This window comes from Pectinophora gossypiella, chromosome Z, assembly GCF_024362695.1.
Source record: "Pectinophora gossypiella chromosome Z, ilPecGoss1.1, whole genome shotgun sequence".
Taxonomy (NCBI): Eukaryota; Metazoa; Arthropoda; class Insecta; order Lepidoptera; family Gelechiidae; genus Pectinophora; species Pectinophora gossypiella.
Genome location: NC_065433.1, coordinates 20,728,772 through 20,743,369, shown reverse-complemented (window position 1 = coordinate 20,743,369; position 14,598 = coordinate 20,728,772). Strand labels below are relative to the sequence as shown.

Below are 14,598 nucleotides of genomic sequence, written 5' to 3'. Positions count from 1 at the left end.
TTACTTCTGTTTTGTTACCATTTATGGATTATAAAAGGGAGTAAGGATAGGTAATTAAAATAATATTTCAATTTGTAATATCTTTACTTTTCAAGTTTCAATCAACAAAATTACCATAAATTAAGACTAATAGTAATTCTTCTACCTGAACAGTTTTGTTTTACAATTATTTAAAATAGGTTTTTTGTACAGAATATTCACTTTACCTATGAGTAATGACCTAATCTAATTTCTCATCATTAAAAATTCTTATTGTTCTGGGATTGTTTCAGTTATGAAAGTAAGTTTCAGATTTATACCCAAACCAGCTATAATAACATATTTTGATTTAACTTCGAATGAAGAGGCTAGGTGTGGCTTTGCTCTATTTGTTATTTTTTCTTTAATTTATATTTAAAAATTACGATATATTTAAGAAAATATGTACATAAATAATACACATTTCGTATACGCAAGTAAATCACATTGTATGTGAAAGATAGGTAAAGTATGTTTTACTATAATATTGTATTTTTGTACAAGTTCCTAATTTACAGTAATCTACAAAATTCTTAGTTTTTAACAAAGTTCTTAACGACACAAAGATCACAGGAGAGTTCCAGAGCTTTTCATATTTTCATATATTATAAGGTAACAAGTAATTTTATACATAGAAAATATATATAATTATTACTTAAAACTTAGTTATAATGCAGGCTTTTTGGCATCCGGTGAATCTGGATGTGGACGATCTAAAACAAACAGACGGGTAACATGTGAAATCATTCTTCCAAATAGGCATGTCCTTTATTAAAGTTCCATAAGGATAAATAAAAACATTACAATAGTAAAAATATCGCCGCAGCTAAACATAAATATTCGCCCACATATAATATTCGCTGTGAAACAACAGTAAAAAGTATTAAAATTAGACCTTCGCTATCGCACGTGTTTTGTAGACTTTCGCAAATGCGTTATACCAACATTTTCTGTGTCATTTGATTAGTTATTCGACTTACCGATTTGCCTTCTAAGTATTTCTCCTTCTCTAGTAGCGTTGTACGCTGGCGGTGGATTACTGACCCTCATTTGTAAGCTTAGTCTATTAGGATTACAATTCGTGGAGAGCTCCGCTGCCGGGACCGAACTCTCAGCACTATTCGCGAAAGATGTCCTTTGGCTCCTATTCCACGTTTGTTGGTAGGAACTTTCTGTTGTTACTGTGTTACATCTATTGTTAGTGTGAGGAACATATTGCTCTGGTGACCAGTCGAACACAAAAGTATGACTATAGTTATGAGTATACGCGGAAGGCGTCCCCGATGGCGTAGGTGGTGTAGTCGTCACGTATGGGCTTAAGTCCTGGTGACAAACGTCAGGAACCTTTTGAAGAGCCGATTCTGACCACGTTGGACTAGGATTCCATTGATCGACCATCTCGGTTTCTGATATATTAAAGTTTTTCGAGCCCGGCCGTCTACTAGCAATAGACCCTGCTACAGCTACTAGTGTGTCTCCTCCAGAAGTGACAGTAGAAGGTGTGCCACGGGGAGACAAATTCGCTACCGGTGTATTTGGTTTCTCGTCAGAATTTTTGCCTTTCCGTTTAGCATTAGGCTGTATCCTCGTATCTTCTATCCGTATATTGTGATATCTGTAATAAAAATCTACAGTTAAACATGTGGCATACCTATTTACGATGCCGACTATCGAGAAATATGTTTTCTTGGTCGGGTATAAAGGTACTTAAGTAGTTTAATAATATACCTGTTCTCGTGTAGCGATACAGAGTAGTCAACTGGCCCGTTGTCAGTTCTTTCGTATGCGTAGTGCATCGGCGTGAGATGAGGTGGTACATGAGGTATGTGGGCTTGTATTCCGGGGTTGGGCATCATGGCGACCTGGTTCCCATTGACGCAGACGGGCGGCGCGGGCGCGTACTGCATGGCCGGAGGGTACACCTGGATGTCGGGCGGCGGAGGCCCGTACATCCTCGTCGCTGCCTCGTACGCGAGCCCGTAGTGAAGCTTCGACTGTACCGCGTAGTAGTGGTAAAGCCACGGGTTTGCCTTCATTACTGCAGCCTCCTGTTCACTGTTAATTATACAATTTTAATTGAAATCATGGTTTAATGGTTAATCAATCCTATTATAATACAAATGAGGATTATTTAGTAGGTAATAATAGAGATTTAAAGAGTTGCCAACAGTAAACTTGTTACATAAAATAGACTAAATTGTATTTTAAAATCAATTTTAACGTTAAAGGAAAGTAATTCGCCCATCACATTGCATCGTTACACGCTTTGCCCATTAGTAAGAACGGCAACGGAACCCACTAAAGTTTAATGTTTATATTAAGTAGGATCCCTTGTGCGTAGCGCTACATGCGAGTAAATAGATAGGTACGTAGTTAAGTATCTATTGTAAGTTATATACCAGTAACAACCATGTTGAGATAAGGATATAGTTAGGTATTTTGTTGAGCTTCTCCGGTAGGTAGTTTCTTTTTTGTTTATCAACAGGGAGTTAGGTAGGTAGATACCTATCTAGGTATTTAGTTGCTTTTAGACAGTTTTATAAAAGACAAATAATTTCCAATCCAACTAAACTTAACTAAGACCGAATTAACGAATCTGACAAATTGTTAAGTTGCCAGAAGTAGGTAGGTATCTTTGTAATTGATTCGTAATCATAGCGTTCGGGCCGCAATGAGTCAGGGGCAATTCATACTAATCCGCCAGCGGGCGCTAGATAGTAAATCTAAATTAATTTGAATGCACGAGTGGGTGACAGTCCAGTTGACCTAAACAATCAGCGAGCACAAAGGGCGGTGGCGCGGCCCTTAAGGCACTTAGGTTTTGTAAGACGTTTGGTATAAACTATAGGCGGGGAGGTTAGTGTAAAACCATGCAGAAAGCAGGGGCATACTAAAAGCTTTCCTAATTAATATTTTAAAAATACAAGCGGCTTTTACTGGAATTAGTTCATTTCATAAAGTCAAGACGTGCCTATTTTACATTTTACATAAGTCGCGTGTCATGTCAAGAGACGCAGACTCCATCACTTATGGCTGCAAGCAATGTTCTCTAGACACATGGCACAACCACAGATGACAGTTTGATCTCTCTTACCCTTATAAATTGTTCTCACTCAGCTGTACGCTCTTATAAATTTGTACCACCGATTTATATGCTGAGGCTTATAAATCCGCTCTGCTCACAAGCTCGGTTGCATTGTTCGCGGGATTGCGTCATTTGTCACGTTTCTGCGCTGATGCTCTTGCGCAACCTACTCATGTTACTTCGTGCTTTCCACTGACAAATACTGGTTGCTTTTAATAATGAGCCGAGCTTACGTGAGTAACCCAATTTTGTAGTGTCCTGGGACATATTTCTCACTAGAGTCGTGTTCAACTTTGAGGATCGGAAATACATTGTATCTACCTATTGCATTTTAGTTGCCTAATACGATTTAATTTTTAATTCACTTTTCTTTGTAAGAGAGTGCATATATATCAGTGATACAGTGAACGACAACAAATTGTCAACATGTCGACCGCCTACATCATGTCGGCGAGATTTATGCGTTCGGGCTGCGCGGACGCACAAATTGGCGGGAAACCAACGACATGGACGGATACGTTGATTTCCAACATTCCATCGGTTATGCATAACGAGTGCTGTAGCTTATGTTCGCAGGTTTTAAAACAATAATCAAGAGCATTGTTATCTGTCCTTATTTGTTTGTTGAAATTTTCAATCGCTACGAACTACGAATGAAGAATTTGAATGGACAAGCGTCTTGTCCAACTGTAAACTAAGACTAATATTTTGATAACAATATTTGTTAAAACTAGACATATAGGTAGGTAGGTATCTCAATATACACCTGCCTACCATGCTTACATCTAGTGTTGTAGAGCTGATTATAATTTTAAATTGAACACTAAGTAAGTATCTACCTATTTTCAAAGAAATGTAGGCCCAGTAAGGAGAGTAGAGAAATAAATCTCTGTTAATGTGCGGAGGTTAAGTTCATTAATGCAGATCGCGGGCAGACATGTAGCAGTTTATCCACTCGCCCTTTTGATTCCAACTATCTGCTCTTTGCTAATGTGAATGTTAAAGCGATTTGTCGTCGTCCAGCACATATCTAAACTTTGATGTACACTCGCAAGCAGTTGCGGCCTGAATAAAGCTAAGTATTCCATTATTTTTGGGCTTGAAACAAGTTCAGTATATTGATTAAAAAAAACATTAAAACGGGCGGTGTTCATTGGTGTAACTTTGAAGCAAGGGTGGTCATTTCAACTATAATGTGCGCCGTTTCGTACCCCAGTACTAATGAGTTACCTATTAATTTATCTTAAGTGCAGTTTTCACTATCACAGTTGGCTTGAGCAATATAGACGGCGGGCGATATGGCTCGCGTTGGTCCTACAGAAAGCTCGGTGAGGTGTGGTACTTAGTTCATCTTGCGATGGAGGTGTCCCGATTGTATTGTGATCTCAAGTAATCAGAGGTACATCCATCGCAAGATGATATAAGTACTCGCAACTCATCGAGCTTTCTTAGTCAGTCAGCTCTATTTGAATTTGAATTGAATTGCGGGTTGGAGCACCCGAATATAAATAAGCACGTAATAATATGGTAGAAATGTACGTTATGTGTGCGTCTGTACGTCGCGGGTCCAGGGCTGAGTCCAACTATGTGACATTTCACCGCATCCACCATCTAAAGGTTGCCTACTCAAAGCTCCGTCGAGCTTGCGCTCGCGCGCTAAAGGTTACACTCACTACAAATTTAATACTACCTTACCGCCGCCGTGTCACTGAACATTATTGCCGTTTGTTTGTCTGTTCATCTTCGATTCATTATTACGACTTCTATAGTATATATCGCCGTTCACTATTTGATAGAATTAACTACTTAAGTATTACCTACTTTAATATTAAGGAATGCACTGTAAAGACGTAAAGCTTTAGAAATGGCATAAAAATGACTCGTGGATTTCACGTCACCCCTTACCCATACAGAAATACGGATATTAACTTTCATTAGTAAAATAATTATTATCAAGTAGGCCCATTCCATAAAAAACAATTTAATATAAGTAAGTGAATAACTGAAGATCGCGTTCGCGTGTCATATATTTAACCATAGCTTGGAAATTAGCAGAATTTTGTATATTTTCCAGCTATAAAATATTGTTGGGAGTAAAGTCCGGCGAGCGGCGCCATCGATCAAGCACGGCGCTTGTTAAACACCGTTTCTCACATCACAACAATAGCCCTCTGCAGGCATATTTCAAACCATCCCGATAGCAACATCGGCCGGCCGATCGGCTCGCGAGCCGCGCTCTAACTCAATAAATCACCCCTATACAATATTTATTCGCCGTAAACCTTCACTATGGGTTCGCGATGCCATTTTGCTGCGGCGAACGCGCCTCGAGAGACAGGAATAGGCCTAAACTGCGCTATAGTTTCACATGGATCGTAGCCAGTGTGAGTTCCAACGGGCGGCGGGCGGACGGTGGTAAGGGTTATGTTTACGCGAGAGGCGTACGTCCTACGACGTCATCTAGTATTGATATCTCAATAGGGAAGTCTGTAAGTGACCGCGTTAAGTTATGGCAGCAATTTTTCAAAGTCCACGGCGCAGTGAGGGCCAGTACTGGAATTATCGGTCAGTTTAATAGCGTAGCTTTAAAGCCAATTAGTTGCTGGCACAACGACTTGAATTCTTGTATTTTAGGAAAGTTATTATTAGTAAGTACCTAACTTAATTTTGACCGACTTTTATGACAATAGATGCTTACCTACTTGCTACTCACCCTCACTTCATCGTCTTTGAAAAAGTTGTCACATTGAGCCTATTTATATATCTTTATTACTTACTTAGGTAAGTTTTTTATCATCTATTTTCACCATACGCATCGTAAGTGGTGCCTACACCATCGAAGTATTCTAAGAACGCTTGCTGCGTTGAGTAAACAAAATTCCGTATAAAATTATCTCCAATTATAGGTTAATTCATAATTACCGTTTGCCGTACCATACGAGTATTATTAAAGCCGTAATCATAATTGGTTCTGCGGGAATCTCGCATAGTTGACGGTAAGTATCGTACTGTTTAATATCGGCTTGTATGCTGTTATGACCTCTATTCATTAAATTTTATTTTTTAAATGTAGAGATTGAGTTTGTTATACTGGTTGCTAATTTGTTTGGCTAGTTGTTAACCGGGTCAAGTAATAGTTTTATTCCTAGCATAACTCAAGTCGTAAAGTGAAAACTTCTACAATTAATTTCGTAATAGAAATAAAAAGTAATGTTTATATTATTTTATTACATCTTCAAATGGAATTTAATATACAAAATTCGGAACAGCGATGGCGGCTGGAAGTATAACAAATAGTATAAAAATAATGATTTAGATGAAAATACATTCGCCGATTCGATTCGAGATCTATGGAATTTATATTGATAATAATTGTTAAGATATAGTAGCGCATTTAGTGAGAATTATAGGCTATTCAATTCTGTTGACCCTGACTGAATGATGGCCAGAATGTTCAAACGAGGACTAGGTCGGCTAGTACTCTACGTAAGTTGGCGACGTGATTTGCGGGGAAATAATAGCTAGAAGTCAATTTATAAACAAAATAGTAGAAAATGTTTAATATACCTATTTAGAAGAGTAGTAATTGAAGATGCAAAAGTAGATAAACGGAAGCAAATATTTAGTACTATACATAAGCAACAAGGCAAACGTTATGAAGTCTTTAAAGTAAAATTACGTATTAAAGTTAGAAGAAGAGAGCGTGTAGCTAATGGATGGGCCGCAGTTGGTTCTACAAGTCAGTTAAGAGGCAATTTCGTAGATTTATAAGCATCAAGTCCCGCATGTGACCTCCGAGCTTGCTTCACGTCGTATAAAACTCCACATTTGACGTTTGTTCACATAATAATTGCGCTGGCGCAGGCCATGATGAAGTGATTTCACCCTTGATCGCCGGCCGATTGGCGGTTGTTTCGATATATTAATGGATAATAAGAGATTCTCCGGGTAAGGACGATTAAGTTGAATGTTTGTGAGTGGGATAATTTAGTGCTCTTACGATAGGATAGGTTAGTATTAGGAACGAGTGAGACTTCAGAGTAATAGTTCTCGATTGTAAATGTTCTCTATGGCATGTTTGTTCGCTTTTCTCCCGTAATTTATATCGAATGGTGCAGCGGATTTATGATTTTAAAGACTTATATTACAGTTAACTACATTTTTATTGCAATTAATAAAATGTTTCTTGAAGAGATCGCATGTTCCTTGTTACGAATGATAGGAATTTATATCAGCAAGTTTTAGGTCACGTGCAGGTATTTATACTTAAAATCATGTTGTGGTTTCCTGTTAATTGTGAGCTATAAATTATTCTATTAGCTTTTGATGACAGGATAATTTATAGCGAAAATGGCGGGTAATATCAATTACTAACGAATTAAGTTAGTGGAAGTGATACTTAACAAAAACGAAGATAAATGGATGGAAATGACATAAGCGAATTACATGTCTATTCTAATAAGTTTAGCTTCGATTCCGTTTGGCTAAGCGTAGCGTTAAAGCGAATGCATCTTGGCTAGGCCTTTGGACGCTATTGTGTTCCTCGCAAGCCGCTTAACATGGAGTAAAATGTGATCAGTCACATAAAATCAGGGCAGAGCCCGGAAACGATCGAGGACCGGCTTACGGACGAATGCTTGCGCACCCGTATCCCACCAATTGGTAAGGAACACCGTTGGGTTTTAGTGGGTATACGAGTGTCACCATCTGGGGAGTCCCAACCCCCCCGAGCGGCGTGGTATGCGTAGCGCATTTCCCAATAAAAAAAATACCCTATGACTACTAGATACTCAAAGCATTCTTACCTAAGCACCTGGTTTGTGCATACGATGACCGGTCGCTGGGAGTTCTCCAGATTGTCTTTCAGTTGCAGCACGGCATGCACCCATAAGAACTGGCCTGACCTCCGCTGCAGCCTCAGCAGGGCTATACACGACCGCTCTTGTTCCGATTGCGTTACTGTATAACAAAAATAATAAGTACATGTAAATTGCAATAAGTAGGTACATACATCGGACACACATGTATTTGCTGATATAAGAAAGAAAGAAAATGTTTATGCGACAAAAAATACATAATTAAATGGTAGTTAGTAATTAACAATAGAATTATAAATAACTAGCAACCCGCTCCGGTTTCGTTCGGGTGCAGTGCTGATGAAAAAATGATATTATTTACAACATCACATTAAAAACCTCAAAAATAACAGTATTTCTCCACTATATTATGGATGTTATTATACATATAAACCTTCCTCTTGAATCACTCTATCTATTAAAAAAAAACTGCATCAAAATCCGTTGAGTAGACAGAAAAAAAGACTTTATTTATACTATGTAGTGATGCCGAAACGGCTGCAATTCAGCAAATGGGTACACCGGATTTTCAGCTGCAGCCGATTTATAATCAAAATCGAGTAAACAAAAAACGCTATATGTAAGTAGGTATATCATGACGCGTCTCTACTCTGCACTCGAGGTTGCCCCCCATAGCGACTTGTTCGCTAGTATGCTTGCATGTTTGTTAGATGAATGTAAGAAGACATTTGAAAGTGTGATGCCTGCGATTGCGATCCATGAATGTAAATGTGCCTATTTTAATTCTTCTGTTAATTTAAGGTATATTTACATACTTATATGAATAATTGTGTATTTATAACGCCATGGGTAACTGTCATGTTGTAAATAATAAAAAATGAATTACATTTATGCTAGTACTTCACAGGAATGAGTCCTCAAGAGATGAACAGAACAGTATGGTGCGATAGACAGAGTAAGTTTTATTAAATAACTTTAAATATAAGTGATCGTATCAAAAGTTGATGGGAACCAATTATTGAATAATATTTTTCCAACGTGAATTGTTTATAGTTCCTGGTGTTGAAAAGGTTTATCGAAAGGTTACATACTAATTATGCAGAGGTAACAAACCGATACTTAGATTTTATCACTCGCCAGTGTTAAGATGATTACGAGGAAATCCATTTGAAACTTTTTGCTTCGACTCGTCACTTCAATAAAATTAATATCAGTTAGCTTTTTACAATGCAATAAACTTTTTGCGCGTACGTTGATACTGTTAACAACATGAGGGTGAAAAAAATCAATGGAAGCGAGAAACAAAGCCTTAAAGGTTTTAAAATCTGAGTATGTTCAAAGTAAAAAAAGTTTATGCGTGGAGTCTATCTGCTTTGTCTCGATTGCTCGTACTACAGAGTGACCGAACGGTCAAAGAGTAAGTATACCATAACCGCGTCTCGGTAAATTAAATATATTCAACTTATTCAGTAGGTATTGGTGTCGCACTTACTGCGACTAAACAGATATACAAGAATATAATTCTGACCGTTGATTGGGAGGCATACACTATACACCTGAAGGCTGCGCACACATCTCCCTATAAGGAGTCTGTTCGTCGCCTCATCATAAATGGTTTGCGTTTGTTTGTTGATTTCAAACCTGATAAGCCGTTAAGGAAGTACCACCTGTTTATATCGACGATGTACTCATGAATTTTATTAATTGTGCATTTAGAATTATAGATCTTTTGTCGGCGTTCGTATTTAGAGTTGGTTTTATTGCAAAAGAACTCAGCGGGACAACATCGTTATTGCAGAGCTTTCTGTACATAAATTAGAAAATCAAATAAGCTTTTAATGAGCTTTTAAGCTCGGTCCGTTTAATGAGAGCGAAGGTCCGGCGATTGTCATGTGAAACGGGTCGTAATAAATATTGATAGTATTATGCTCTGAGGTTGTAATTAAATATCCATTCTAAGTGCGCGGCTAGGACATCCGTGTGGGGCGAGCCTTCGATTATATGCAATGATTGTGATTTATTTGTACGATTTGTATGTTTATTAATTGCTAACTAACTTCGTCCTTAGGTACCTACGCGGTGTAGCAGTACAAAATAATAATAGGCATTTGTAGATAATAAATTATAAGTTATTACTCTACATTACTATAGTTAAATCAAAATTATTTGATGTTAGGTAACATTTAGTTTAAATGATTTGGTAACGTGAAATAAGATGCGGTTTATTTTTTTTAATATATCCCGGAATTTTATTTACTTATTTTATGTTTATGAACCTATATAATCCACACTTTTTACTTTGTTCTGCAAATGTAGATGTTTTTTAATTATAATTCTGTAAGTGTGACTTAAGTTGCTCTATCTAAGTATTTAAACATCAAAGTCTAATAAACTTAGCCTAAGAATTTCAGTTTAACATAATTACTTATCTGTCCAACTCAATTCATATATTAAAGCGTTTACGTATCAATTACTTTGTTAATAAACTCTCTAAATCTTAAGTTATATCGCTGATAATTACTGGAATTTTCTTAAACACGTCTATATCAGATTGCAACAAGAAATATATTCAAAGCGAACTGCCAGAGTTCGAATGCTAATATTGCTAAAGATAATCTACCTGCATACATTTGTACAATAAGCTGTATACCTAACTGAAATCGCAGAATAGGAAAGCTACCGCACCTAGACCGTTGAATTGTTAACTCTAATTTAAAGGTTTGTGGTGGGTGACGGATTTATTGCAAGACTAAATTTATAAATACAAGACAAACTATAAATCATTATGCGAGAGTTTTGAAAGTCTGATTCCTAGAAATAGCGCGCAACTAAGACCTACAGTAAAAACATAGTGTACCGCACCTGTTGCTTGCTACACAAAAAAAAAAACAAACACCCATTTCAGCGGTTCCAGAGATGATCTAAGCGTCAGTATCATTTCCAAAGGTCATACAGATCCGTCCTTGTCATATTCGATAATCGAATCATTCGAATGACGGCTCGAATGCATTGCATTACGTTCTTTCTCAACAACAATACTCATGTATTTTATTGATGTGCTATCATCGAATTGTGTACTTTATGTCGATGCGTGAAGTTAATAATTTGACATTTTGAACCGTGAATATACGTTGGCTGAGAAGTAATGAGGGTTAATGCCAGTCGGCTATTTGTGCAATCTCAACTGTTGGTTTTAGACTCGAGAACAGATTGACGACTGCTATGATTGTGGTCGGGACGGCTAACTGCCAGTGCGTTTATCTCCAAGTACTTATTTACTTATGTGTATTTGCTGAAGTGGGTTTGATTTGCGAGTTGTATTTTGTGAGGTCTACCTACGCTCGGCTCAAAATTAATGCAAATGATATGGATGTAAATTGAAACAATTAATTCTCAGTCATTTCAAGTCGTACAACTTACAAGAAATCTTAAATGTCAGAAAACTAGTTAACTTACCTATCAAATTGTATAGTTGTAAATATAAGTATTTTGAGGGCTTGTTTCGTTGTGTTGTAAGAATGTGCATCAATCATCATTCACTATGTTTTCACAATATTAGGTACTTATACTTTAAATGATAAGGTATATACATATATGTATAATAAGTTATGAGTGTCACATCACGTCCTCGTATGTAACCCCGGGTCACCTGTCACTAGCGCTAGGAAGAGGAGCGTCTCCGCTCCGCAAACACAATTCGAAAGTGTTCCAATTTTGGATTTACCCCAGCTACCATAGTTTACGTCAAGCGTAAAGTCACGAGTTCTTTGTGCACTTCCAAAATGGGTTTTCGCGTCTAGGAGATATAAAGTTTAAAATTGTTTGTTTACGGTTTGACAGTTTAGTAGAATTCTCGATTTACTCGATTTTAATCGCTCACGTAGCGAACTCTAAAGCGTTCACACACGAACGTCACGCGGCTCGGGTTGCCGTCGCCACTTTCTCTCGAACATAAGGTTGCCATGTGTGAATGCCTTGGTTAAACGCTTTTATTATTGTCGTAGGTTATCGAAGATGATCGTGAGATGTATGTCGTAATGGTGTTTGCTACATTTTGTCATGTCTGGCACTACAGTTCCGTATTTAACAAGTTAGAAGTCCTGTTAAGAAGGTAACGTTTGCTAACTCTATTCCCAGGTGTTGGTACTTCCAGTGATGGACGAGACTCGTCAAAGCAGATAGATAACAAAAGGTTAATGTAAAGACATATTCGAAGGAACGGAATAAAGTCATAAGAAACTAAAGAGAACAATGCTCACGAAACAGTTGATGAAGCAGATTACACTTATTGCTGGAACATTTGCAGAATGTTACCATTTTCACACTGCGCTTAGTTTTATTATAATATTGAAATGTTAAATCGAGTAAACTGTTGATTGTGGGAATGCAAATTTGTGGAGCTAGCCAAGAAGATTGACCGTGAAATTGCGGTTCAATGGAAGGAGAAGGGAATTGGATTGTGTTTAATTTTGTTGGGATTGTATAACTAACAAGTGCCTGTTTACTTGTTTTGAATACCTACCTGATTAGTTGGTGCTGTTGGATTTTATTCCAGTAAATGCAATATGAAACAAAATATGTATTAAACGTAAGTAATCCTTAATGTGGTGGGTAGGACCACAAGTAAGCTGAAACCAATATACAAGCGCTTTTGGTACGAAGTCCTAAGATGAATATGATTACCGTAAGACGTATGAAACGATTGATGAATATGTATAAGATCGAAGCAGAACTTAAAATAAGTATGTATGACGCCTTCTGTAGTTCAGTGGTTGAGCGTTGAGCTCACGATCCGGAAGATCCGGGTTTCAATCTTGGTGGGAACATATATCACAAAAATCTCTATGTAGTCCGAAGTATGGTTAGGACTTTAGGCTGATTACCCGATTATTGGCCGAAAATAAGAGATCTGTGCTTCGGATGGCACGTTAAGAAGTCGATCCCGGCTACTATTTACTTAAGTAGGTAAGGGTGGTATTAATAAACGAATCTCAGCTGGCCCTCAAGATCATGCTCAAGTCTCTGTTTTTATATGAGAACTGTCACATTGACATGATCTTGAGGGCAGTCTCGAAGCTGAGATTAGTTTATTAATACCACCCTAAGTGTCGATACATGACTCAAACCATGACCTTTGAAAGAGGAGTGAAAGAAGAGGTAGGTATACTTACTGAGTCGGTGCTTGGTCTGCGCCTCCTTACAGCAGTCAGGGTGCAGCAGGTGGTACCAACTCACGCCGTGCAGTGACGTGCGCTCCCAGCCCAGGTGCCACTCGCTACTGGACACAAACATAAACTATAACCAAATGTCGCCTGGAAGAGATCGCCACTTAGCAATTAGGCATTTTACTCCTCTACTTTCCTTTTGTTTGTAACTTTGTGTTTTCTGTGTGTGCAAGAAAATAATTATTTGTTATGCTTTAGATACCTAACTACGGCTCTTATGACGTCAAAAATCCTTTTAAGACAGTTGGCCTAATAATATCATCGTAAAATCGTCCCCTCAACTCAGTTCACGTTTTAAAGCAATACGTAAACACGTATCGATTACTCCGTTCCATAATATAATTCATATCAAGAGCAAAAACTAGTTTTGGAAATTCACTTTCTTCTGATACTAACTCATCCTGGATTTTATAAGAAAACCGGAAGTTCAGCGGCTAATAATTATGAGCAGTCACTCAGTCATTATACTAATGCCTAGCAATTATTATGTTATCTATTAGATAGCAGTAAAAAATACACTTGGGAATTGTAACCACGCCTATTCATGTAAAACGAAACACGGAAAGCTTTAGAATATACATATATGCCAAGTACGCGTATAAAAAATGAATTAATATACTCAAGCGTAATGTAAGGTACATTGCAGCGTAATGCAGTACTTTCGCATGAGTGATTCCAAATACGAATAAGGAAGACTCCGGTCAAAAAAAAGGAAGGCGTTAATTACATACAAATCAAAACGAAGTCAGTATTCCTATATCGTTTCAGAATCGAAATGTCCATTGTGCTCGACAAGGTCTCCCGTGATTGATCGATGAGATGACCCCATCCGATATTTGTTTTGCCTATGTCAAGTTTCATTTTAATTACATTTGTAAATGATAAATGAATTGTCTTAGTTATACAATTAAAAAGAAGGTTAAGCGTCTTAAATCGACGTAGGTAACTGAAAGATAATGTTTATTGTGATTGAATGTATGCTTCCATTGGGTAGTTTCCAGGGTCAAAGATAAATTATGAAATTCTGATAGCTAAATAGAGACTAGATCTAAAGGTGTCAAAAAAGTTTTATTTTTTCTATTTAACTTATTTATGAATTTTAATAAAGAAAAACGTAAGTAATAATAAATGCGACTTTTTATCACGTTTCTTTTTCTATGACGTCACAGTGTGCTTTTTCATACAAATTGCATTGTAATTTCGTGTTTTGACGTTTAGTAAAAAGTAATTGATTTGACTAGTTGGAAACTACCCTTTACATTTTTCTTGAAATAAAATTCACAAAAAAATTATTTAAATAGAAAAAAGAAAACGTTTTTTGTCAGTTTTAGATCTGTCTTTATTTAATAATCAGAATTTCAAAGTTTATCTTTCTTTGACTTAGGAAACTACGCAATTGCGTGTCCTATACAATACGTTGTTAATATAACTTGTTTACAAAATAGCCTATAGC

General features: G+C 37.2%; 1 protein-coding gene across 2 annotated transcripts in view; it reads right to left on the bottom strand.

Annotated features, from left to right (window-relative positions):
- Positions 1-65: 65 nt before the first annotated feature.
- The window catches only part of LOC126380626 (neuronal PAS domain-containing protein 4B-like), a 105,215-nt gene continuing 90,682 nt past the window's right edge, over positions 66-14,598 (bottom strand). Inside the window, exons 8-12 of one of the 2 annotated variants that reach the window (XM_050030162.1) lie at positions 13,092-13,198; positions 7,909-8,062; positions 1,747-2,073; positions 999-1,633; positions 66-731 (exon numbers count right to left, since the gene is read on the bottom strand). In XM_050030162.1, the coding sequence (XP_049886119.1) occupies positions 685-731; positions 999-1,633; positions 1,747-2,073; positions 7,909-8,062; positions 13,092-13,198 (1,270 nt within the window). In that variant the 3' untranslated portion in view covers positions 66-684. The remainder of the gene's footprint in view (positions 732-998; positions 1,634-1,746; positions 2,074-7,908; positions 8,063-13,091; positions 13,199-14,598) is intronic. The other variant, XM_050030163.1, reaches the window with a different exon arrangement.